The 24,117-nt window shown below is 42.8% G+C and overlaps 2 protein-coding genes across 24 annotated transcripts in view; one reads left to right on the forward strand and one right to left on the reverse strand.

Annotated features, from left to right (window-relative positions):
* Positions 1 to 10,023, reverse strand: part of C21H1orf159 (chromosome 21 C1orf159 homolog) — a 26,634-nt gene extending 16,611 nt beyond the window's left edge. For 2 of the 17 annotated variants that reach the window (XM_068916424.1, XM_068916418.1), the window contains exons 1-3: positions 2,466 to 2,540; positions 1,783 to 1,844; positions 1,257 to 1,376 (exon numbers count right to left, since the gene is read on the reverse strand). The gene's annotated coding sequence lies outside the window, so the exon portion shown is untranslated. The other 15 variants (XM_068916421.1, XM_068916416.1, XM_068916423.1 and 12 more) reach the window with 12 other exon arrangements.
* RNF223 (ring finger protein 223) lies at positions 2,670 to 23,339 on the forward strand. 7 transcript variants are annotated; one of them, XM_068916407.1, is made up of 3 exons: positions 2,871 to 2,915; positions 9,490 to 9,595; positions 21,360 to 23,339. In XM_068916407.1, exons 2-3 carry the CDS (start codon positions 9,553 to 9,555, stop codon positions 22,211 to 22,213), a joined length of 897 nt encoding a protein of 298 aa, XP_068772508.1. In that variant the 5' UTR covers positions 2,871 to 2,915; positions 9,490 to 9,552; the 3' UTR covers positions 22,214 to 23,339. The 7 variants fall into 7 exon arrangements, with proteins under 7 accessions (XP_068772511.1, XP_068772508.1, XP_068772510.1 ...); XM_068916406.1 differs by lacking the exons at positions 2,871 to 2,915; positions 9,490 to 9,595 and adding exons at positions 18,012 to 18,316; positions 20,895 to 21,026; XM_068916408.1 differs by lacking the exons at positions 2,871 to 2,915; positions 9,490 to 9,595 and adding exons at positions 18,099 to 18,316; positions 20,895 to 21,004.
* Positions 23,340 to 24,117: the final 778 nt, after the last annotated feature.

The following is a 24,117-nucleotide window of genomic DNA, read 5'->3' on the forward strand; positions in this document are numbered from 1 at the left end:
TATCTGTCTGTCTGAGGCAGAAAGACATGAATTCGCACCATGACGGTAACACTATATATGTATTTTTTCATTTAGGGTAATGACTATGAGAGTTTCAGACAGAACAGAGCATCCAAATTCTTTATTTCTAATAATACAAAAACACATACAGCATTCCTAAAGTTTGGTTGTGCCACAGCTCAACAAAGTTGAAAAAAGCTTTTGGCTTGTAAGCCAAAGGACAAATCAAGTGCAGGACTTCCAAACAAGATGGCAGCTTCAAGCAGGGATTTGTCCTGTTGATTGGCCTCCATTTACAAAAAGGCAACTCATTTTACACTTTTCCAAGCACAAGCCAATTGTAACCTTTTTATTGTCAAACTGAACAATGTTTTCTGTCATAATCTTAACTTTAGAAAGGAAAAGCTCTAGAGCCTCCAAGACATTCAGGACGCGCTAATGAGAGGCATGCTGCAGAATAAGGTAGCTGAAGTTTGTTTTTTTTTTTTTTTCTTTTTAAATTAAGTATGTTAGTTTATCAAGATAAGATGCACATCAAAGCAATTTACAAGTTAAAAAAAAATCCTATGGCTGCCCATGGAATGTTTTATGTTTGGCCATGTTTTCTCTTTAGATTACTAAAATAATAATAATGTCAGGCACAAACCAGAGCCCAAATTAGAAAGCATTTATGTTGTAGATGCCAGCACAGTTTTGAGACTATAGATATTTTAAATTAGAAAGTATTTCACAACAGAGTTCCACATTTGAAAGAAATCTCAAGTCATTCTCAACTTTCATCTCAGGTGCTACAATACATAAGCTACATACATCAAGATTTCCCTATGTGATATTTATCATTTCTCTTCTTGCCTTAAGAAGACACCCATACAATTCATGATGAATGCTAAGCACTAGAGGATTTTCTCCCACACTCCTGAAAGCAAAAGTACTTTATTTCATCTTTTTGTCTACATTTTCCACACCTATAGTTGTGCATTTCTTGTCTCTGTTGTACTGTCAGTATCGCTCCAGCTTGAAGTGTTGCTGGAGCATTAGATGAGCAAGGTATTTTTTTCAGGTATGCATCAAAAGAAGATGGCATTGAATGGAAACGTTGCTGTGGTGGTGTTACAATTCACTTAGTACTTCAGAGTTTGAAACGGTTTCTTAGTTCTGATGTGGCCTTGGATTAATCACGACCAACAGCGATATCAGAAGAGACAAAACGCAGTTTCACAAACCACAGACTCATAAAGGCCTAAACTCTCACTTACCAGCTCCCTCAGAGGCACGCAGTAGAATATCGCGTCTTCCTTAGGTAACACTGAACGCTTACGGTATGTGGTTTACTACTAATTTCTCATTGACTCATTCTCAAGCGTTTCACAATGAATCTGCACAGTAGAAGAAGAGGTGCAGGTTATGCCGAGAACAATCCTTTATAAATTAAAGCTGAAGCAGGACTTGCTTTTCCAGCTTTCTTAACATAAACCCAAGACAAGAACTACTCCCCCTGCCCTCACAACGGAATGATCACATAAAAGCCCAGCAGCCGGCAATTAAAAAAGACACACCTGCCATTGTAGCCAATTAAGGCACCTGCCCTAAGCTAGGCTTTGCTTCAGAAGCAGCTGCGTAGCTGGAAGGGGCGCAGCGCAGAGGCTGGCCGGCGCCAGCCTGTACTCTTCCTCGCGCTACCAAAAGCCGTTGGTGGCACCTGCTACCGTTACGGCTCTCACTGCAGTCTTAGAGCGGAGAGCAGAAACGCATACCGGCGCCGTTCGGTTGCCAAAAGCCTACCATCCACTACAGGTGAAAGCGTTTTGGAAACTCAACGCAGGCACAGCCCGTTTTGGGTCCCCCTAGCAAAAGGGCAAGAAAAGCCTGTGTTAGAGTTGTGCATACTTTGAAGTTTAACCAAAACTAACCAACCAAACCTCCCCACTAAAGTTCCAGATCACCGAACTGCGACGAACTGAGTTAGTTTATTTGGGGGGGGGGGGGGGGGGGGGGAGGCGATCAAAACTTTTATTTGGCCTTGAGAAAAAGACGATTCATTCCCAAAGGTGTCTTGAGGAAAACAAACAAACTGCAGGTAACAACAGAGAGGAGAGACAAGGCGGCGAGCAGCCTCGGAAACGCGAGGAAAGAAGCCGGGGGGGGGGGGCGCGGGAGAGGGAGCGACCCCGCGCGGCCACCGGCCGCCGCCCCGGCGCCAGAGGGCTCTTCCCGGCCGTCGCGCCTCGGCCAAGCACACGCCGGAGCGCCGCTTCCTGCCGCCGCCGCCGCCGGGCAGGGGCTCGCCCTGCGCGCCGCTCGGGGCCGGCCCCACACCGCCGCGGCCCGGGCGGGGGAAGGCGGCCCGCTGCTGCGCCGCCGCCGCCGCCTCCCCTCTCACCTGCCCGGCGACACCTCCCACGGCCCGAACAGCCGGGCAGCGCCCAGGGCCTCGCCGCCCGCCGCCGCCTCCTCCTCCTCCTTACCTGAGGAAACAACGCCCGGGAGCACCCGCGGCAGGTTCCCTTTCGTACCCCCCGCCCTCCAGCGCCGCGCTGCCCGCTCTTCCCGCGTCACCCCGGGAGTTGTAGTTCCTCCCCCGGCCGCCGCCCCTCCGGCTCCGGGGAACCTTTCGGCGACCGGAACTACAAGTCCCAGCATCCCTCGCGCCGCGCCCTACCTGTGCCCCTCCTCCCGGCAGGTAAACCCCCCTCCTCAGCCAGCTCCTGGAGCCCTTTCGCCGGCATCACCCTCCTCCGCGCGATGGCTCCTGGGAAATGGAGTCCGGGACCTGAAGACAGGCCGAGGAATCGGCGCGTCCCGGCACTACAACTCCCTGCGCGCACCGCGAGGGGGCGGCCATTTTGAGCGTTGCTGGGCGACAGAGACGCCCCAGGAGGAATGGCGGGGGGCAGGAATGGCGAAAGCAGCAGCAGGTAGGCAGGAGACAGATGAGGGGCAAAGAGAATCGTTCGCTGGGTTAAAAAAAGGCCAATGACCCCATCAGGGAACGTGGGGTGCTGACATGAGAGGCAGGTGCGTGTTCACCCGTCCACAGTCGTCTATTAAAGGGTGGATATAATTTATCAGGATAGAGGATGGAAGGAGGTCACAGCGTGTCCAAACTCCTCCCAAACCTTTACATGTTATACAAGCACTTGGATAGCATTTGCTTGCCTCATCCTGATAACATGCTCCTGATAAGCCCTGGGATTTCAAAGAAATAGAGGAAGTACTGAGAAGGCTCAGGGCAATGCTCGTTTCCAGAAGAACGACACCCGGCAATAGAGTTGCTTACCGAAGCATACTCTGATATCATCATGTCTCAGCCTGATTAATCACTGCTGAAATGTAGCAGAAAGGGTAGAATCTCTTAGCATAACTAGGGCTTGAAACAAATGGCAAGATAAGTAGTAGCATTTCTGCTCTGAGATCTAAGCCTTCATGCCAAACAGTTTCCTACCTCTTGAAAACGTGAATTAAAATGTGATCCAAGAAAAATATATTACATTACCTTTTGCAACAGGTTTACACTATATATATGCAGTGTCAAGTGTCATTTAGGGAAGAAATTAATTCAATAGAATAATTTTAAATTAAAACATTCAAAGTATTTAAATTCCGTGAAAGCTGCTCTTTCCTGGACCATATATGCAGATTTTTTAAAATAAGGAACTACTTAGTTGACTGTGAGTTGAATGAAAACATTTACCAATAAAATTCATATTCAATTTTTCTGAATATTTATGTCACTTTGCAGATGAAAAACTTTACAAGCCCTTTACAAATTCCCTAACCTGGATACCTCAAGAGAACTGCAACTTGCCATGCATTTTTTTTTTTTTTAAAGTAGGTGCAATGCCTGAGAGCAGAACCAAAAATCTCAAGAGGAAGGCTTCTTTTAAATGCACTATTTGAGAATAAGGCTGAACAAAGCAAAGAAGGCTTCCACTGAACTTTTGATACAGCAGTCATAGAGCTTCTCCCACAAATTGTGAACATATGGTATAATTCAGTACACCTTGCTAAAAAGATAAGAAAATGGGAAAGTGGATGGACAGACATGTTTACTTTCTGTTCTTTACTCGTATACAAGTCCCTGTGATACAGGAAAGCAGCTTCTGATGAAGAAATATCCAGAGTAGCTGAAGTGCAGAAACTGCAAAAAAATCGTTTGTTAACCTTAGTTTCACTTGTGATTACATAGTGTTTTCAGAGATACACAGTTTACATGTTAGCAACGTGGCTAAAATAAATTCTCTAACAACTTTGGATTCTGTAAGTTATTTTATGGGAAAACACACACAAAATTATAGTGTAACTGTATTTTGACCTAAAAGCACTACTGTGCCAATATCAAAATATTCATCTTTAACTCTTCAACAATTAAGCCTCACAGCTTGCCTCATATTGGCAATTTAGATGGTCTGTTTTTGATCAAACCAGTAATAGGAAGGTTTAAGCCTTTTCTCTTTGAAATCAACATTAAAAGCCAAAAGTCCACTGGTAGATTTACACTAATATTGAGGAAAAGCGGGCTTTCTGGTTTTGAGAAGAATACACAAGTTGTTGGTAATCAGGCTCAGACAATGCATCCCAGATGGTAGATGATATTCTGTTTGACAAATGCATTTGCTCATCCTATAATTTTCCTGAGAGATTACTTGGGTGACACAGCTAGACACCCAAACAGAAAGTTATCGCACTTGAGTGGGCTTGACCAACATAATGGGAGTAAAAATATTAGTTGCATTGTCAGGAGAATCACTCTCAGGATTGTCATGATTTTGTGATCTGCTAATCCAGTGGCTATAATTCTGTACCTTAACTGGGGAAGCATCTTGATATATTCCTCGCACATACAACAACCCTTCAGAACTACATTACCAACGTAATTGGATAGAATGAGGCAGTTTTAGTTATCCTGATATTATTTAACTGTTCAGTGAGAAATATGAAGAGGATTACCTTATTTCTGTTGTATAATTTATAGGAAATGCAAAGACCTTCTGGAGCAATATCTTTCAATCAAGCCAAAGGATATTTCAATGTTAGCCATTTGAACTAAAACATATGAATCTATCTATTGCCATGTGCTATGATCCTATCAAGCAAAAGCCCTCTCTTAACGCATTCTTCTCCAAGTAAATACTTCAGTTCTTTCATTTGCTAACTTTCTGGGGCAAAAGGGGACATTTTTAGACCAGTTTTCATGGACTGTTTGAATTTAATACACTTCAACTGAAACAACTTGTTCTACTATTACTTTTAAACTGGGATTTTTAATACCACAAGGTCTAACATGCACATCACTTGATTTGTTAGCTATATTTTAATTGCAGCTTTCCTTTAAGCATTTTTTCCCCTAACAGCAGATCTAAATAGTGCTCTAGAAAGGAAATTTAAATCAGGAAGAACTGCTTTTCGTGGTGAATCCTGGAAGCTTTAAAGCAGAAGACAAATGAAAAGGAGTCACAGAGCTTGTGCATACAGGAGGTCTTTCCAAAATTTAAAAGAAAGCAACAGATAGGCATAAAATAACTGCCTAATTTACAGTAGTGTATGAGATAAGTATACATACCAGCTGAAATTCAAGTTTTATCTTGAGAAAGGCAGGTAGAAAGGACTGAATATAAAAGCACATGAAGGGGGAAAAATATTTCAAGGAAATTTGATCCAGCTTTAATAAAGATATTGCTTTGAAACCGAGATTGTTCCTGTAATAAGAACAACAGTAAGGTCAGAAGCACAACATTTATACCTGATGGTTAAACTTTTATCTGCCCAAAATATGGAAGCCAGTGCTCTATAACTATGTTTACAGTAAAGAATATTGCCTCTGTGCCACTGGCAGTCTGCTACTGTACTTACGATTTTATTGACACCAAGGAAAAGCTCGAAGCTGTTGTATGTGTACTGCTTACCAGACAGCCAACACTGGCTTTTGCCTATGTAGTTACACTACTCCTGTTGTAGTAAACAAGCAAAGAATAAAATTTTTAAAACTTTTTTACAGGACTTTTCAATCATTTCTGATTTGGATACACTATTTTTTTTTTTTCTTTTAATGGAGGCATAGGACCTTTTATGAAGATTTGCAGCTCAGGAGAAGTAACTTTGTTTTTCTTAGCTACCTATTGATAACTAAATCCCTTAGAAGTAATCTACAAATTCCCAGATACCTGCAAAGCACAGATTAGGAGCCATAGGCACAGCAAATGTATTCTGCTAGGGGCTATCATCATTATGGCTTCCCCCCCTTAATCAGTTGCTATTTTGCATCTATGAGAACTAAAAACTTCCCAAGCCATAGGGCCAACCTACTACTCCAGAAACCTTTTTTAAATATGACATTTCTAAGTCAATTACTCAGCTGTACTAGATGTTTTGCCATTAAGCAAAAGTTGCAGGTTGACTACAGAGCTGTGGTGTGCAAATTAAAGACCTTGTAGGCTTTATCTGGGAATTAGACACACTAGAAACCTATCCTGGGGCAAACTAATAACGCCCAGGACAGACATGGGGCAGTAAACATTTATGTCACATCACAAGTCTTCTGGGTAAACAGCTGCGTTCTGATCAATAGTGACTCTAGGAAGTCAACAAGAACAAGATATGTCACTTGATCAGCAGTTTGTCATTTGTGGTGATCTCCTAAAGGCACTGTAGAGCTGGCATGTTCAAGACCCACAAGATATAGTGCAGCTCATGCTCATTACTTCATCACATGGGGCACGAAGGGGCTCCAGGCTCATTTAGGGAACTCCACAGGACTTAGGAGCCGTTCATCTTTATCTTGCCTTTGCCCTGTGTTTGCAGGAGGCTAGCAGGAGCCAAGAGCTGCTACCTTGCATAGATGCGTTTGGAATCATAATCATACGCTTGTCCTCCATTCTGAGCACTGCTGGTATCCTGTAAAGTACTGCCTACTGTATGATTTTAGCAAAAAATAACCAAGCTAGGAGAAACTTAATGTCATTACAGCATGAGTTAACCAAAATCTAAGACTCAAGTCCATCCAGAACGGTCTTGGACCACTCATTTCTGAAAGTAAGAATCAAAATGTTGTTAGCTTTTCTAGACTTATGACAAAACCTTAGGTATTAAAATATATTTTAAGTAATTTTGTAAAAAATTTTCCCATACTGCCATGCAATAATCCTATGTGCTTTTTATGCCAGCTAAATGCTAACATACAACTTCAAAATCGTGACACTATATAAATGACAAGTGTAAGATGTGACTTTTAGATATGTAAAAGACCTTTCTAATAATTGAAAGTCAACACATGAGAAGTATGCAATTTGTGTTTTTCTTTAAAAAGGAGCTATAATTTCAGGTAAATATTTCATTTAAGATGATAAATATTATTCAGTTCATTCGATCTAAACACCTCTGTGTAATTGAGCCAAGAAGGCTTACAACTTCAACAGCAGATTGTCCAGTGCTAAAAAAATTAACATAACTATCCAGGTACAGAAATAGTCTATAGATCTAAGCAATTGGAGTAGATGAATACAATACTGAATGAAAAATTCTGTAGATTCCACTGTAGGTAAACAAAAATATTACTTTTTTACCCCCCCCCCCCCACTAACATATTGCATTTATGATGTCACTATTAGCTGAACTATTTTAATAGTAGAACTTATGCTCAGCAAACTGTAGTAGTGATAATACAGAGCTGTATCTTCCCTCCTTTAGTGTACTTTGTGTTATAAAATGTAGCAGTGTCTTCATATACAAAGATTTGTTAAGGTACACAAAGGTAGGAAGTGGAAAAACAAATATTTATCATTCGTAATGAAACATTTATTTCAGGGCAGGAGAGGCCACAGGAAGAGGGAGATTATTCTTTAACAGAAAAGGACACAGGCCTTTCAATATGTGGAGTGTATGTCACATACACAGGAGCAAATTCATCTTCCCTTTTACATCAGAGAGTAAATTTTCAGGCATCCCAGGCACATCTGGCAATTATCAGAGCTGCACAACTGACAAAACTTTGAGGGGAAACTTGCTCTGCTCCCCCTGAAGAAATTCATCTGCACTGAGGCAAACTACTGCATTTTCCCCCTGCCTTACGCATTGTCGCAATTCGATGCATTCCTCCTTTATCAGGAGCTTTTTCACATTTGTGTTGCGTTCACAGACAACTTCGCGAGTCACATTAAAAACAACTCACAATGCAGTACTTACAGATATCCCCGAATGAGCAGAAAGAGCATTAGAGACTCTCTGAGGGAACAAGCTTAGCTCTTAGATTTATCAGAAGGACCTAAGAGAAAAGCAAAAAATAAATCAAGAAACAACAAAAACTTAATTTCCCTCAGTCCTTTGCAACATTCAAGAGATGGATTGTTTCTGAAAAAACAAAGCAAAGGAAGCAACAAGGAAACAGATTTACGCAACAGGATTTCCTCTAAAGAGGCTTCTATTGCAGCCACTGAAACTGGGTAGTTTAATGGCTGTCCTCCTTACAGGCTTATTGAGCTTTAGGTTTCTGTCATTTATTAAGCTGTCCCTGGGGGCTTGCGTTTTCCTCTCCTGAGCAAGCAGTTAACTATTTTAAATGCCTTTCTCATATCCAGGAAAATTGCAACATTCTTCAAAAAGTATGAAGGTAGCTGCAGAAAGAATAAAGAGCCTGGCTTTTGCTTTTATTATTTCCATGAGAGTAAATGCTACTCAATTTCTTAAGAGCAGCAGCACATGACCCTCAGTCTCACATGTCTATGCTGTGGTCTACGCATTAAAGCCCAGGGCAACTTTCTTTCAGCTGTTCTCACAGCTGGGAGATTAACAGAACTTGTCTAGTAAAAGCTGTTACCTCTTCCTGTAAAACCTTGCTTTTTAGTTCTCAACCTTTCCCACAAATTCAGCTTTAAGCTATTGTCTTTAATAATAAGGGAACTCCATTACTAGCATACAAAACTTACATTTGAATTTAAATTAGTTTAGCTTGTGGTAAGAGAGACTCATAAAAATAAGCTGTTCACCAAGTTTAGCTACCCAATACCCATAATAGATAGGAAATACTTTTTTGAAGAGTTAGCCATGACAACATTGTGCTGTCTTCCAGAAAACCGTGCTCTGTGACATAGTTTCCATAAAGGGAATTTACCACTAATTTCCAGGCTGCAGTTCAGACCCTGTCAGGTAATGCGTTAACAGTCATCAAAAATATAACTACAACTCACTTTCTTCACGTTCATCTTCTCACACTCCCCATTAGTACTGCTCTCTCATCAGCTCACACAAGGTGAGAAGGAAAGAAGAAAAAAACCTTCTAAACTTCGGGCTTTCCTACTTATACACCACCCCCTCCCCCCCTCCCCACACACTCCTCACCCCCCACTCCTCCTAAATTAACACCTACTTAACAGATACATCTCCAGGAGTTTGCTCATCTGATTTCTGCTATAGAATGTTTTTAATGCATGTTGGCCTTTTAATAAGCAAAAGATACAATGATTTATCTTTTTTTCCTCCTTCTCTTTTATTTAACAGCAAATAAATCTGTCACTCCATATCTCCAGTTTTCTGGGTCCAGAGACAACTTGTCATTCCCACATGCAGCAGTACTTAAACATTGCTTTGTTGACAGTAGATACAAGTAAGTGAGTAAAATAAATAAAAAAGTTGTTCTGTGAATTTCTAAATATTCATACAAACTATACAAGGAAAAGTAATAAACTAGACCCTGGAAAGGCATAAGCAAGAATATGACAAGTCAAGGAATTCTATTTGCCAATTTATGAAAAGATATTGAGTCTGAATGCTCACCGTAGTGTAATTTTTAACGTTTTGTCTTGAGAAGTCAGCCTGGGATGAGCGATGAGGAACGTGTTCTAATCATGGTTCTGGTAAGCTCATCCGTGCCACAGCTCCGCAGTGCAGGGGTCTCACAGGCCTTGGCACTATGTGGAGTTTCTGCCGGCTGTGTGTTCCCATTACACACTGTGCCAATGCAGCTGTCATGGGTGCTGGGAATCCCAAATCCCTAAACTAACCTGCCTTTAGTTCCCTACAATGTATTCCTTCACCACCATCTGGGGGCATGGTAGAGATGAGGTAGTGTATATTTATCCAGGGTTTTAAAGCCAGCATGTTACGTACATCCCAGCAGAGACAGGAAGTGAACAGAGGAACCAGCAATTTTCCTGTCATCTACTCATGGCTGTAAAATCTACATTATATAATTTTTGTCACCAGTATATGACATTTGCAATCTCCCACTTGTTGAGGCTATCCCATTCACAATGGCACATTAAGTAGTATTAATACTAGTACTAGTACTTTAATCAGCATGAAGTCAGCAGTGTTGGTTTAAAGAGGTCTTTTGTAACATGCCACATTTTGTTGTAGACTAATAAGCTGGAAGAATGGGGTTGCTTTTTGTTTCTTGGCGGTGGGTGCTTTGCGGGGGGAAGAGTAGGGTCAAAAGCTCTGAATCAAAGTGCTCTATACAAAAAATAATTTCCAAAACAAAACATGTTTGGAGCCTATCATGTTTGATCTCTCAGATTTATACATTAAATAGCTTTTCTTTTCTTTTCTTTTCTTTTCTTTTCTTTTCTTTTCTTTTCTTTTCTTTTCTTTTCTTTTCTTTTCTTTTCTTTTCTTTTCTTTTCTTTTCTTTTCTTTTATTTCACTGTAAATGCTGCAGGACATGCCAAGGCTTTCTGTGTGTTTTATAGCTCACCACCTTTGAGCACTAAAGTTAAAAAAACAGAAACTACCACACTTTATCTCTGTTACTAATAATAAGATCAAGTAGGAAGTTCTGTCATTTAAAGAAAAACCATGGAGATGACCTGTCTCTTCTAAAAATGCTTCATCTATCCTTTCTGAAGTGACTCAGTTTGTAAGTGGCACAGCACCATCTATCCCACTGATCAGGCATCAAGATCTTATTTTTTTGACATTGCAGTCTGTTTCCAGGGCTATGATTCTCTCATCAACTGAGCACTGTGATTGTACTACGTTTAAAACATGAAGGAGTACGTACTGTTGGGTGAGGAAGGCAGGTATATGTCATTTGTATTGTTTCAAGAATATGTATAATAAACATGAATGAAGTTCGAAATAAAAAGAAGCATATAGCAAGCCAGACAGAGAGAGAGAAATCTTTCTTCACTTTTGAGAAATTAAAGCCCCATGTTTCTCCCCTCCTATCAGAAATGCCAGATCTCTCAGTATTTAACTTTCCATCCATAAAAAGAGTGTAAAGAAGCTAAAAGGACCAGTCATTCATGTGTCAGTTATGCATTTAAGTATTCATTTGAAGCAGTAGGTTTAATCTAAATTGCAACCCTGAAATTGTCTTTGTGTATTATCCACATCTTTTACAGGTCACTGAAGAAAAAGTGCAGAACCTGGTTCTAGAGTTTTTAAATTTTTGTGTTTCCTTTCTAGTTTTAGCTGTAAAAAGAAGTAGAGCAGAGCTCCTGAGGCACAGGACAGTGCTAATAAAGCAGCCCTTTAGCCTAGCCAGCATGCCCATTACTGGACCAGTACTGAAGCCATGGACCAGTCCCTTCAGCAGTAGAGCTACACTTCCCAGAAGTGTCTAACACATGGCATGGAGGACTGAGAAAGAACACCAGACTTTTTATACTCACTTTCTTCAAGCCTAATCCCATGCTACACAGCTTCTGCTTACGCTGAGGGGAAAGTAGAAAATTGGGATACTCCGCAGCTTCCAGGAGCAGACCTTTGGCTCTAAGAAAAAAGCAGCATATCATGCCCTGTCATTCAAAGGTGTGGAGAGAGCATGACAGAGAAATCGGTAGAGAGCTGAGGGACGTGCTTGATCTTGGAGATTGCTGAGAAGGTTTGTCAGTCTGATCCTTTACGTGTCTATGGACTCCTGCAGGGTGAAGGCGGCAAAAGGTGTCAACCAGGACTGCACTATTTATGGCCTGAAAAGATTAGTATTAGTAGAGAAACCAGAGATCTCAGGGTGTGAGCACTTACCACAGACACCACAGAGAAACCTGTCCCTCATCGCCATCAACAGCAGAATGCATTTTGTACTAGTCTGGTGGGAAGCAACACACTGGAATCCAGGTCTGGTGTACCAGAAAATGCCCCAGGCCAGATGCATTAGCATCCCAGCACCTTCTTCCTAGTAGGGTGTGCCCTGATGAGCGCACACAGCCCCTGCTGAGGGGTGAAACGTTGGTTCTGCTATGTAGATGCAACTCACATTGAGCACAGTTCAAACGTGGAGGGGGAGATTTAGCCAGCAGAGGGCAGGTGGCTCTCGTTATATAAGAAAAAGTCACTGGAGAAGCAAGGTGGCCCTGCAGCCATTCACTCCTCATCTCTGACATCACATCCATTTCCCAAGTTCATCATGTCACTGCACAGGGCCCGGACATGAGTAACACTTCAGGAACATGGCCTCTGTGGAACAATCATGAGAGCAATGAATAACGTGTTGGTGAGAACTTAACATTGCCCTCCCCCTTGCTTCTGTTGCTAGCTCCTCCAGTCCTGTTTCTCTCATCAGCAAGCTACTATGACTGTAGCTGCCTCTGGACTTATTCTAGGGCTTGCAACAACAATAACTATCTTGTCAGTTCATGGGAAGAGCATCTCGTCCATACTTCGAGAGGGTAATTACTTTGGTTCCCATGAACTTTACGTACACTACGTTCCACTTGAACCACTTAAAACATCAAAAGGAGCAGGTGTTGCAGTCCTTGGGCACATCTTACTACCACCAAACCAATGGTTTGTTAGATCATAGTTTGGTCGTTGGTCTAAGTCACTTACTCCTTCAGTAATAATGGGCTAGGAAAAAGACTTGAACTTATATCCAGGGAACAGCTGCTATTCCTCCTGCTTGAGAATCTAGCCATGAGAAGCTGAATCATACAGCCTCAAGCTGCTGAAGAGTAATAGTCACATGAGTTAAAGAGTATCCGTACCTTGTAATGATTATCTAATCATGGTGTTTTCCTGGTGACTACAGGAAATGAGGAACAGTGCAAAGTTAGGTTCCAGGTGGATCCAGAGTTTCAATGAGATAAACTGCAGAGGCATGTGGTTCCAGAACTTGGATTTGGCCTGGTCTATAAAGGTGGGCATCATGCATAGGACAGGAGTCACTCAAGGGCCAGAACGTGTGATTCTAACAGGAGCAGTTTCTCTCTAAATGTGTATCAAACTACCTTAGTGGACATGTATTGGTCATGCACAACTCTGATGGAGTTTCCCACTCCACCCCTTGTTTAAAGACTTCTCCCACTGCTCTGGGAAATCATGCCACTTTGCTAAGGAGCACAGCTTGTCCAGGCATCTGTCCTTGCAAAGCGGTCACAGCAGCATTTTTCAATGTTGTCTGGGCTTTCCATACTCCACAAAACTTCTCTAAATGTAAAATGAGATAACAACCTTGATAAACATGGTTATTGGAACACTCTTCATCATGCCTGTGAAATGTGTTGAGACTATGTGATAGAAAAAGTTAGAGAGGGACAAATGTAATTGTATTAAGAGTATCCCACAGTGAGTTCCCAGCTAGCTTATCTGATGACTCTCTATCCTCTTTCCTGGATATCCTCTATCCTCTATCCTCTTTCCTGCTCTTTCCTGACAGTACATAATATATGCTTCAGAATTTAAGAACTTCAGTGTAAGCCTGGTGCAGACTACTGCAACAACGATAAGACTTTACAGTGAACACCTGGTTAGGCAGCTAGTTGCACGTGAAGCCAGACAAATAAAGGAGCTCCATGAGTTAGCGTGGGTAACATCACTTAATGATGCTGTTTACCATCCTGGAGCATTAGTTGCACAGAGCATCAGGCCTCCTGACTCTGAGGAACACTGTAGGATCATAAAGTGATGTTAGCCTGAAGCCAAATAATTTTTTGCAGGAAAATTCAGTCACTACTGCATCTCTACATTTCTTTTCTGTCTGATGATTGACAAATGAAAGCAGAAGGTGGGGTGCTCAGCTACTGAGCTGGACCTGTGCCAAAATTCACTGAAGCTGAGGAGAGAGGGGGATGTTTTCACTGGCTTTCAGTAGCTTGGCAGCATGCACATGAACTTAAGGGCTAATAGAAAACATAATTGACATAATCTTCCTCATGTTGTGAACATTTAATGCTATGCAGACTTCTTATTCCATGCTGTGCAAGGGTGGTTTGGCTGAGTTAGGTTTGCTCTTGCCTAGTTAAAACAAGTTTATCTATCCTTAGTCACACCCTTCTTCTTTCCCACAAAGTAAGGTGCAGCTCCATGAACCTAGCAGAGATGTCGCTTCTAAGCAAGAATAACACACTGCACTTGGAGTTTTGTCCTGCAAAGGCTGAGTCCAAGCAGCTGGATACCTCTGCGATTCTACAGCAACTGCTTTCTCAGGTTCTCCCAACATGTTGCAGGCATTCATGCAGGGCGGGAAGCTGTATGAAGGCCCTTTCAGGCTTTACAGAGGGCCTTGGGTGGTAGCCTGACAAATCAGGAAGGAAGCTACCAACAGTAGCCAAAACATAAACAAGAGGTAGCATGCCCAGAAACTGGCTAACTTTGGATGAAAAGAGAGAGGGATCAGAGCAAGCATGTTGCTCATTGCAGTGTGTTTCTTTTCATCCATCTTTTTTTGGTGGTTTTAGTTTTATCTACTGAGGTGAGCTGCAGGAACAATGAAAAGAATTAGGCTTTGAGGGAATCAGCTAAGGAAAAAGCCTAAAGGCATAATCAGTGGTCTGGTTTTATTACTCCGTGTTATATTTGCTTATTTAAGCACTAAGGAGCCTATCTCGCAATTTATTAAATGGTCATGTCCTCAATTAGTTGGTAGCTGCTGTTCGAAATAACCTTTTTCATTATATACTTTCCTAAACCTCCTGAAAAGAATACATACCCTTTAGAAAATTTCATCACTTCACCTGCAGTCCTGGATGAGATGACAAGGGCTATTCATGCCAGTAAAATAAGGAGATGTGATGATGGGTATCCTGCAATAATTGAAAGCTTCAGTGTTTCATAGCAGGTGCTTGTTGCAGATGGGATCCTGCATAGTTAGGTCTCTCATGTGAGCCACTGTGACCAGCCCAATGCGCTAGAAAATTTCCATCCCACACAGGTTCCCATCTAAATTATCATTCCAAATTTTTAAAAATTTTGCAGACGAGGAATAGAGGCCCGTTAACTCTTTTGCCCAAGGTCACAGTATTTGTAGCAGAGAAATGTACCTCCTATGTCTCAGCCCAGTGTTCCAGCCGCATGATCTTCATCCTGCATGGCTAGTAAAAATTAATTTAGAACAAGTGTTTTCAGACTGCTGTTTGTACACCCCCACACTTGTACACAGAGCATGCCTTTGAAAAGCACCTGAGGGGTGCATGTGTACTGCAAGCTCAAGGGAATAACAGCGTTAATGAAGTAACTGTTTCTACTTAGTACCACTGCATCTTTAAGTGCAAACATGATAATTTGTGCTCTCACAACTGGCTACTCCCAATCCTCTGGGATCCAGCCAAGACCCACTGCAGCTCCTGACATGGCTCAGTGTATTCCTCTAAGCAGAAGATAAAAATAACTGTGAGACTGCCTCCCGCTCACTTCTGGAAGCAAAGCCCTGATCATCATCCCAGTATGATGATAAGTCTCAGCACACTCAGTGTCTTGCATACCTAGAGTATCCTTGCCAAGGGAAGTATGTGTGGGCATGTGTGAGACCGGCCCAGTTGCCCCCAGGCACTCAGCTTCTGGATTGAGTTCAACCAGTTCCACATGTCAGTTACATTGAGGCCAGCGGGAAAGCAAGATCAGAAAATCTGAAACTCTGAAATGGCAGTCGTGTCCAGCAGTCTGCAACAGCACTGTGGCTTGTACTGCAGTTCAATGGGCCTAGTCTTGTCAGTGGATAAAGGGTTTAAAGTGTGCATATGTCTTTTTCTTTAGAACATGAAAGAGGACAAGATTATCAAAAAGTGTATCAGTGTTGCTCCACTGACTGCATCGCAAGAGCATCTCTTAGGGGACTGGAGCATCTCTCCTATGAAGAAAGGCTGAGCGAGCTGGGCCTGTTTAGCCTGGAGAAGAGAAGACTGAGAGGCGATCTCATCAATGTATACAAGTATCTGAAGGGAGGGTGTCAAGAGGATGGGGACAGACTTTTCTCCGTGGTGCCCAGCGACAGGACAAGAGGCAACGGGCAGAAACTGAAACACAGGGAGTTCCGTCTGAACATGAGGAAAAACTTCTTTCCTGTGAGGGTGACTGAGCACTGGCACAGGTTGCCCAGAGAGGTAGTGGAGTCTCCTTCCCTGGAGACATTCAAAGCCCACCTGGACGCGATCCTGAGCAATGTGCTCTAGAGGACCCTGCTTGAGCAGGGGGGTTGGACTAGATGACTTCCAGAGGTCCCTTCCAACCTCAACCATTCTGTGATTCTGTGATCTTAGCCATACCCAAACCAAGGACTATTGTTTCTCAGTAGTAGTTATGAACTGGCTCTGTTGCTGAAACATGGTGAATTTTGAACACAATTTAACAAAGTACCTATGCAAGTGACTAAGAGAGCAGGACTGTTAAAAATGTGATTTACATCCATTCATCAAATATCTTGCTTTGTCAGCTGTAGACACCATTTGCCCCCATCCTCCTTCATATCTGAAAAGCAGTATAAATAGATGGGAGGGTATTGGATGCTCAGTGTAGTGTATGGATTGCTATTGTTCCTGTGGGGTATGTGCAGTCCATTGAGAGGGCTGTATCATTGAGATGCAGATCTGGGAAAGTTTTCTTTTAACCTGCGCTCTCCACTGATGTGTTTGTGTTCCAGAGACATTCCTGGCACTCATCTGTGTTTGCTAGAGGAACAATACTCTAGAGCAGATACTTCTAGCTGTGGAAGGATCAGCTATACCTAGTTCTAATACTAGAACTAGTTTAAAACTTTGCTAATTTCAACACACTTCTATTATTCCTAAAAGCATCCTTTTGGATTTCAGCTGTCTAAAACTGAACAGCACTACCTGAAGTAGGGGAATTCAGCAGCCAAAGCAAGATGTATCCAATTATCACTCAAGTCTATGAGATTTAGACATTTCCCTGTCCCAAGAAACTAACGTGGTTCCACACATGTTTATAGTGAAGTTTCTCAACAATTCTTTAAGGAAGGACTTCCTGATACCGCCCTGAAAAAGATCCACAGACCATCTTGTGTCTTTTTTTTGCAAAACAGAACAATGAAAGGTATTTTTATTTGCAACAAATAAGGCTAAACTTTGAATGTTTGTCCATTGCTGTTATTTTCCCACATCTATTTCCTTATCTGCATGTGAGTATATATATTTTAATTTCATTTTTGTGGACCATGGTCTGATGTCCTATGAACTGTTAGAGACTTACTTGCTGAATCATGTTTTTCTATGTCAAGTATTACCAAAAAGCTGCAAAGAATGAAATTTCTCCTCTGTGACAATCCATACAGGATTATTTTTAACAGTTCTGTAGGATCTTGAAGCAGACATACGCTTGCACAGAGTGGTTCAGTTTATTTATAAACATCTTTCATGCTTTCAACTTTTACTGGAGTTTTCTATTACAACATTTTTTTTAACCAGTCACAAGAAAGCTGACTGTCAAAATCCTGTTTCTGCTATTAATCTAAGGCATTTTCAAATTACTTGTCCCTAATGACGAAGCAGAGAAAAGTAACTGCCACTTTTAGATGTCCTGGAACATTTCAGAACATTTGCTGCCCTGTGAAAATGTGGCCAGTATATTTGCACAGAGCATTTAAAACTGGACTAGATTTTAAAGACTAATTAAAAATAGTTTAGAACTAGGAAGAGAACAGTTAGAATTTACCAGAAAGTGGAAGGCATTGCCCAGTTCTGAGAAGATGAACAAATAAACATTTCTCATCATCACGTCCATGCAGCGTACAATCCAAGCGTGTGTTTTCTGTAGTGCTGTTCCTTATCAATAGCATTCCAGCCTATCCTGTTTGTCATAGAAACTGGCCCAGAGTGGAAGTGCACTTGCAGCCAATGGAGTGATTCAGTGGCAATTGGGAAAGGCAGGTGGAGCAGGTAAGTCACCTCTAGACAGGAAGGTATAAAAGATACTCGAATTACAGTGGCAGGGCCACTTGTACACAGGGAGCTGTTAGAGGTTACTTGTCTTGCTAGACCTACTGTGCTTGGAAACAAATCAGAAAGCTACTGGAGAGCTTGAATGCTAGAAGGCGGCTTATAAATACAAAAGAACCTGAGCTTAAGACTATCCTCTGGAGAGAAGAGTCTTCAGGGGTAAAAATCAAGAGCCCAGAACATGCTTTTCTCCTTCTCAACTGCACTCTGAACAGGTATTTATAGACTTTAATCTGCTATATACCTCTTAACTTGCTGGGTATTCAGTTGCTCTGAGTTAAAGATACCATTAGGGAATCATATTACAGAACACTGTTGGCCACTGTCTTAACTGCATGTTTTCTTTGGTTTTATGGTGTGGAAAGCAACTTTCTAGAGCTTGCATGGAAGTAAAACTACTTAATATATTGTCTAGCAGCGTTAAATAAGCATGTGGTTTTGAATCTGAGTTAATGTGTCTCTCCTGAATAGTTTGTTATTTATTGATGTTCCCAAAGCTTCTGGAAAGCCCAGATTGTCAGTGAGGTAAATAAGTGCAGATTCTGTGGAAGAGCAATGAGACTATGGAGGTCTGACTGATGGAAGATATTGTTCTACATTTAAAAAAATATGTGCTCATATAGCACTAAAAAAAAAAAAAAGCCTGAACTCCCAAAACAAATAGTTCTATTCAGCTTCCAAACTGCACGTCTTCATTTGGGACTCTCTAGATTTTATAACTGGATATGATTTAGTAGTAGAGCAGCAGTGTCCAGGAGAAGTCTAGGTCCCTATGTTAACTGCGGCCCAAACCCAAAATAACTTTCTGAGCGCCAGTTGTATGGTAACACACAAAAAGGCACAAGAAGCAGGCAGAAGCTGACTTGTCAGTGTGGCAGAGTATGAGTTAGAACTGGTTTTTCCAAGTATCTGGTCTGTCCCCTGCTCTTCATATCTTCTCAGTTTTAGTCAATTAATTACCTGCATCAAATCATTCAAGTCTGATGAAGGCACCATGTAACACTAATATGTTGGTAAACATAGGCAGACTCTAAATTCATTAAAACTAACAAGCATGTAAAGTGTCATGATCATCGTTAGCAGAGAGACATATTCCAAATCAATGTAGACCAAAGCTTGTATCTTCATGGAGTAACAACTGTTGTGATGAACTTCACGTTTACAATCAAGACACTGCTGTTGCTATAGCTGTTATGTTACAAACACTAGTAAAAAAAAAAAAATCCCTACAGAACATCTTTTTTCAAGTAGGTTAGGAACTTAAAATTTGCAGAAGCAAAGGCTCTCTCTTTCTGGGGTTACCTCCTGCCGCTTGTTTTGTTGCTAGTCATTTTTGACAAGCGCTCCAAGCTGAGGGATTGCGCAGAACAGGGCATGTTCTTAGGTGAGGGAATTCTGCAAAACAACACATTTAGCAAAAAACAAAACAAAACAGGGACTTTCCCTCATATCTGTGCCAAAGTGCGCTTGGATTTGTAATTCATCATTGTCTGCCAGATTGTGCTAAAACATGCATGATGGTCTGTAGCCAGAAAAAAACACATGAAACAAATTTTACAACTTGCTGGAAAGTATAGAGAGTTTATGGATGTGACTGAAACTCCTAACTTGAGGAGAGACTTCACAAAAATTTCTCCATATATAGTAAGAGAGGAAAAAGAAGGAAGTACTTAAACCAATAGGCCAGTTCTGGTCACTTTAACTGTAGATGGCCAAGTTTTGTCTCACAAGTGCAGTCTGGGTACTTAAAGATGATTTCAATTCTGGCTGTATTAGCTCTGATGGGAGAGGGGAGAATACGTCATTCTCAAATAGTGGAGACTTTTTTGTGCAATATGGGAGCAGTATGCAGTCTTTCTGATACCTTAAATGAGCCATTTTTCCTAGGACATGAAGTCTCTAGCCAATGCTGGTGAGCCATTGCTGGATTGACTGGAGACCTATAATTACAGTAGCAATCTGAACACTTCTGGCTTGTCATTGGTAAATCTCCCAAAGCAAAAAATCAAGCCTAGCCAGTTCAGTGACACATCCTAAAGAAATGTTTCCCAGGCAGTCAGTATCTTGGCCATTGCTGGGGATTTCCTCCTGCTAAATGCTTGTTTTCAGCTGAAAATAAGCGCTCAATATCTGAGAAGCCAGGATGACTTCTATGAATGCGTACAAAGCTGCATTTCTAGCCTAAGCTAATTGGAATTCAAGGTAACACAGTGCTGCAAAGTCTGGCATAACTCAGTTGTAAATCAATTTGCTGGAACTGACATATTAGCCATTCAGCTCGCGGTTCCTGCTTGCGCACCATCACAAAGTAGAAAGCACATGGCCGCACACAGCAAGGCTTGTGCCATGCTGGCACTCTGCCAGGGCTGAGGACAGGGAAGAGTTGTGCTTCCCTAGGGAAACCAGAGCAACAGGGAAATAGTGGAGCATTCCCCTTGCTCTGGCACCCAAGGCCGTTTCCTCCAACATTGCTTTTATTGCTGTGTCACGGTGACAAGGTGGAGATGCTTCTTGTGCTGTTTGGGTGTAGAGGGACGGAGAATGGGCCAAATTTTGCAAGGTGTTAGTGCTTCCTCACTTTCCTTGTGTCCTGCTGTGTGTGGTGTGAGGAAGCTCAGATCCCACCGTGGATAGACAGCGCCACACAGCATCATTGGACAGTACCTCACTTGCCCACTAGGCAGCATACAGAACCATGATTCAATGCACAAAGCTTTGTCTTAGCACACCAGAGAGGAGAGAGGTTCGCTCCTCTGCTGCCTCCACAACTGAATAGTGTTATCTGTCTCTTAGGCCTTGCTCATGCTGCCACCATAATATCTGAGAGCCTCCCAGACTAAAAGACTGCCATAGCAAGGTCCCTACTTGACCTCATGGAGTCTTCTGCTCTTCTCCCTTCTCAGGTATTGGGAAGCACCAGCCGGGGTAGGTTTTTGTTGTGTTTTTTTCTGCCCAGAGGGAGGCATGTGTGGGGAAGACCATACCCATCTCTAACGCCAGGGTGGTTCTGGTGGAAAGGCTTTGGATGGCTGGTGGATCTCTGCTGGTTGCTTGCTCCTTTGCAGGACATTTGCCTTTGCCTTCAGCATGGAACCTCACACAGGCTGCATGTGCTATTCTCACCTCTAGCAGGGTCTCTCCCAGGCTCAGGACCCAGTGGAAGCCATGAACTTGCTCTTTAGTCCTTTTAAAGATAGGCCTGGTGATGGATGTCCTCCCATTATTTAAATCTAAAGCTGTTGTTTTCTTCTCTTCTAGAGTTTCCCAGGGCTCTGTTTATTTCCTCAGGCTCCGTCATGTCGTGCTTCACCCAGCTATGGCACTCGAACACACCGGACTCTCCCACCAGCCCAGTCCCTGCGTCTCCCAGTGAAATTCCCATCCCCATCAGCCCCATTGTTATCACCTCCCCAGGAGATGGCAAGAGGAAGGCAAGGTCCCCAACTGACAAGCCAGGCTCTCCAAACCCGACGTCTCCCAAGCCAACCTCCCCCGTTGAATGTTCCATTTGCTTTAACACCTATGACAATACCTTCAAGACGCCCAAGCTGCTCCAGTGTTCCCATGTTTTCTGCCTGGAATGCGTGGCTCGCCTGAGCACAGGGCTGCCCTCAAACCAACCAGAGGACCAGCTTCCCTGCCCCTTCTGCAGGCAGCTGACCAGCATCCCTCTGGAGGGTGCTCCAGCACTTGAGACCAGCAAGGAGCTCCTTGCCACGCTGCCCCCTGAACTCCAGCAGGAGAAGGTGCTCTGGATGGAAGGGACCAAGCTCTGCTGCCGCCAGTCCTCTGAAGACCCTGAGAATCCAGACTCGTGCATCTCCATTGATGTTGCCATGAGCAAGCCAGAAGCTCCAGAGGCCCCGCCGGCAGGGTTAGCTAGGAGGCTGTCCCGCTGCGACATGTGTGATGACTGGAAACGCATAGTCCTCCTCTCAGCATTGATCATCATCCTGTTCTGCATCATTCTGTGGCCAGTCCAGTGTGCCCTGAAGACAGGGAATCTCCGCTGCTTCACAAGAACTGTTGCAATGAGCAGGCCAGAGTACCTTCCCCCTAAACACACCACAGCAGCAGCACCTGTGACACAACTGCCTTTCCAGTTGCAGTGAGGCAGCCCCTCGCTACCCCCCAGCAGAGCTGTCAGCTCCCTCCCGGCACAGCATATCAGGAAGGCAGGAACAGGGCCTACTGCCCTGACAACATTCCTCAGTTTGCTTGCAGACCCTGTGGTCTGCTCTTCACGCTTGCTCTGTGCCTGCAGGTGAACACATACATCCGCTTCTGTGCGGCTCTGCTGAAATGCTTGTCTGCCAAACTGCCTTCAGCCCAGTAACGCTCCAAGGGGCTGCCTCAGTTTCCTGTTGTCTAACTCTCCATGGAAACCAGAGCCTTGAAAACCAATGCAATGGGCAACAGATACGTTTCTAGGACTGTTTGCTAAGAGTAGCACACAGCCTCATGCTATCTTGGCTGGATGCCAAATGACAGTGGGTATAGTTCCTGCCAACTCCTTCAGGGAACAAAGGGCTATTTTTGCGAACTGAAGGATCTACATGATTATTCCTGAGAAGCTGGGTTTGGGAGGGTAAATACATACCAAAGTTGTATAAATAGATGAAAACCTGTCTTATTCCACATACTTGAAACATTTCAATTGTGTTATTCAATATCAGCAGTGTTGAACGCTACCTTCTGCTGTTGAAAGGCAGATCTGTTATTGCTACCCACCTTCCGAGCTGTGTCATGTGCCTGATAGCTAAGGCACTACTGAAATTCTGAACAGGAGAGGGTAGCCACGCTGCTGGTTTCTTCCTAAGACAACACTTAAAACCACTCACCCCTTACCTGGAAAGAAGTGAATTCTTTTTAACATGGAGGGTGAGCTCTTACAGGCACACTCTGACATAGCAGTATAAACCTCCCCCTCAAGTTTCAGTGTTACTTAATCAGTGAACTTCACACTTCTCATAGAAAAACTGTTGCTAAAGTGATGCACGTTCCATCTTTTGACAGCTTTACCCTCCTGACCTTGAAGGGTGTCAGTATTAAGACACAGGCCAGTTGCTTACACTATATTTTTATTTAATGCAGTGACCTTCTGGCAGTGATTAGACAAAGGTCTTCATGAACAAGAAGGCTTACAATTATTATATCTTGTTTATTCGAACACATGGATGTAAGACAGTATTGTATGCAAGTACTATACCTGTATTTATTAAATTACACTTTATATAATGCAAGGTGTCAATTTGTAGCAATTACTTCCCCTTTCCACTCTTATTTGCTGTTGGAGGCATTCACTTAACAGTCCCGAATCCAGCTGCATTCCTGCATCATAGTAACTACAGTAGATGGCACGTTCTGTACTCCAGCCTTGCACATCAACTGTCCCACTACTGTATAAGCCTTCACAAGTGGAGAGCTTTGTCCTTTCAGTTCATACTTACTATCACCTAGGCTATGTGGTCCCAGGTGCAACTTTCCCCTGTGTTTACCTGATTTGACCCAAAAAAAGACTGCTCATTTTTGCTTCTTCTGAGCTGGTTGAAAAATGCTTCCTGTCACTCTCACTTCCCAGCAAATCTGTGGCTATGCAAAACTTTTGTGGAAAGCTGCTGCATGTGCTGTATCTACAATATCTTTGATATTCAGCTGCAGGCAGGTTAATACCTGCCTGCCACATGTCTGCAGAAGCTACTCCGGCCACTGTAACAACTTCTGCCAAGGTCACTGGCCTTGACAGTGATTCTCACTCTTATCCTTTCCATTCCCAAGTGCTTGCTACTACACAGAGTATCTTCACAGCACCAATTGAAGTGTGTTCTTGGCATAAGTGACTCACCGAGGCTTAAGGCAGAGAAGGCACTTCCATTTTACACTAGGTGCATTCGAGACCAAGTCCAGCAAATTAACACTAGTAGAGCTGAAGCGCTTTGTCATACACATCTTGGTTACCCCTTCAACTCCCACTGGTGAGACTTAAGGGCAGGAGAGAGAGAAATAAGTTTCTCTA

Source organism: Struthio camelus, chromosome 21 (assembly GCF_040807025.1).
Source record: "Struthio camelus isolate bStrCam1 chromosome 21, bStrCam1.hap1, whole genome shotgun sequence".
NCBI lineage: Eukaryota > Metazoa > Chordata > Aves > Struthioniformes > Struthionidae > Struthio > Struthio camelus.

Bases quoted from the DNA above. Each gene is read 5' to 3' on its own strand.
- RNF223 (XM_068916406.1), top strand. From the start codon at position 20,975: ATGGAGTCTTCTGCTCTTCTCCCTTCTCAGGTATTGGGAAGCACCAGC. The intron at 21,027-21,359 runs GTAGGTTTTTGT...CTTCTCTTCTAG, and splicing joins ATTGGGAAGCACCAGCCGGG to AGTTTCCCAGGGCTCTGTTT.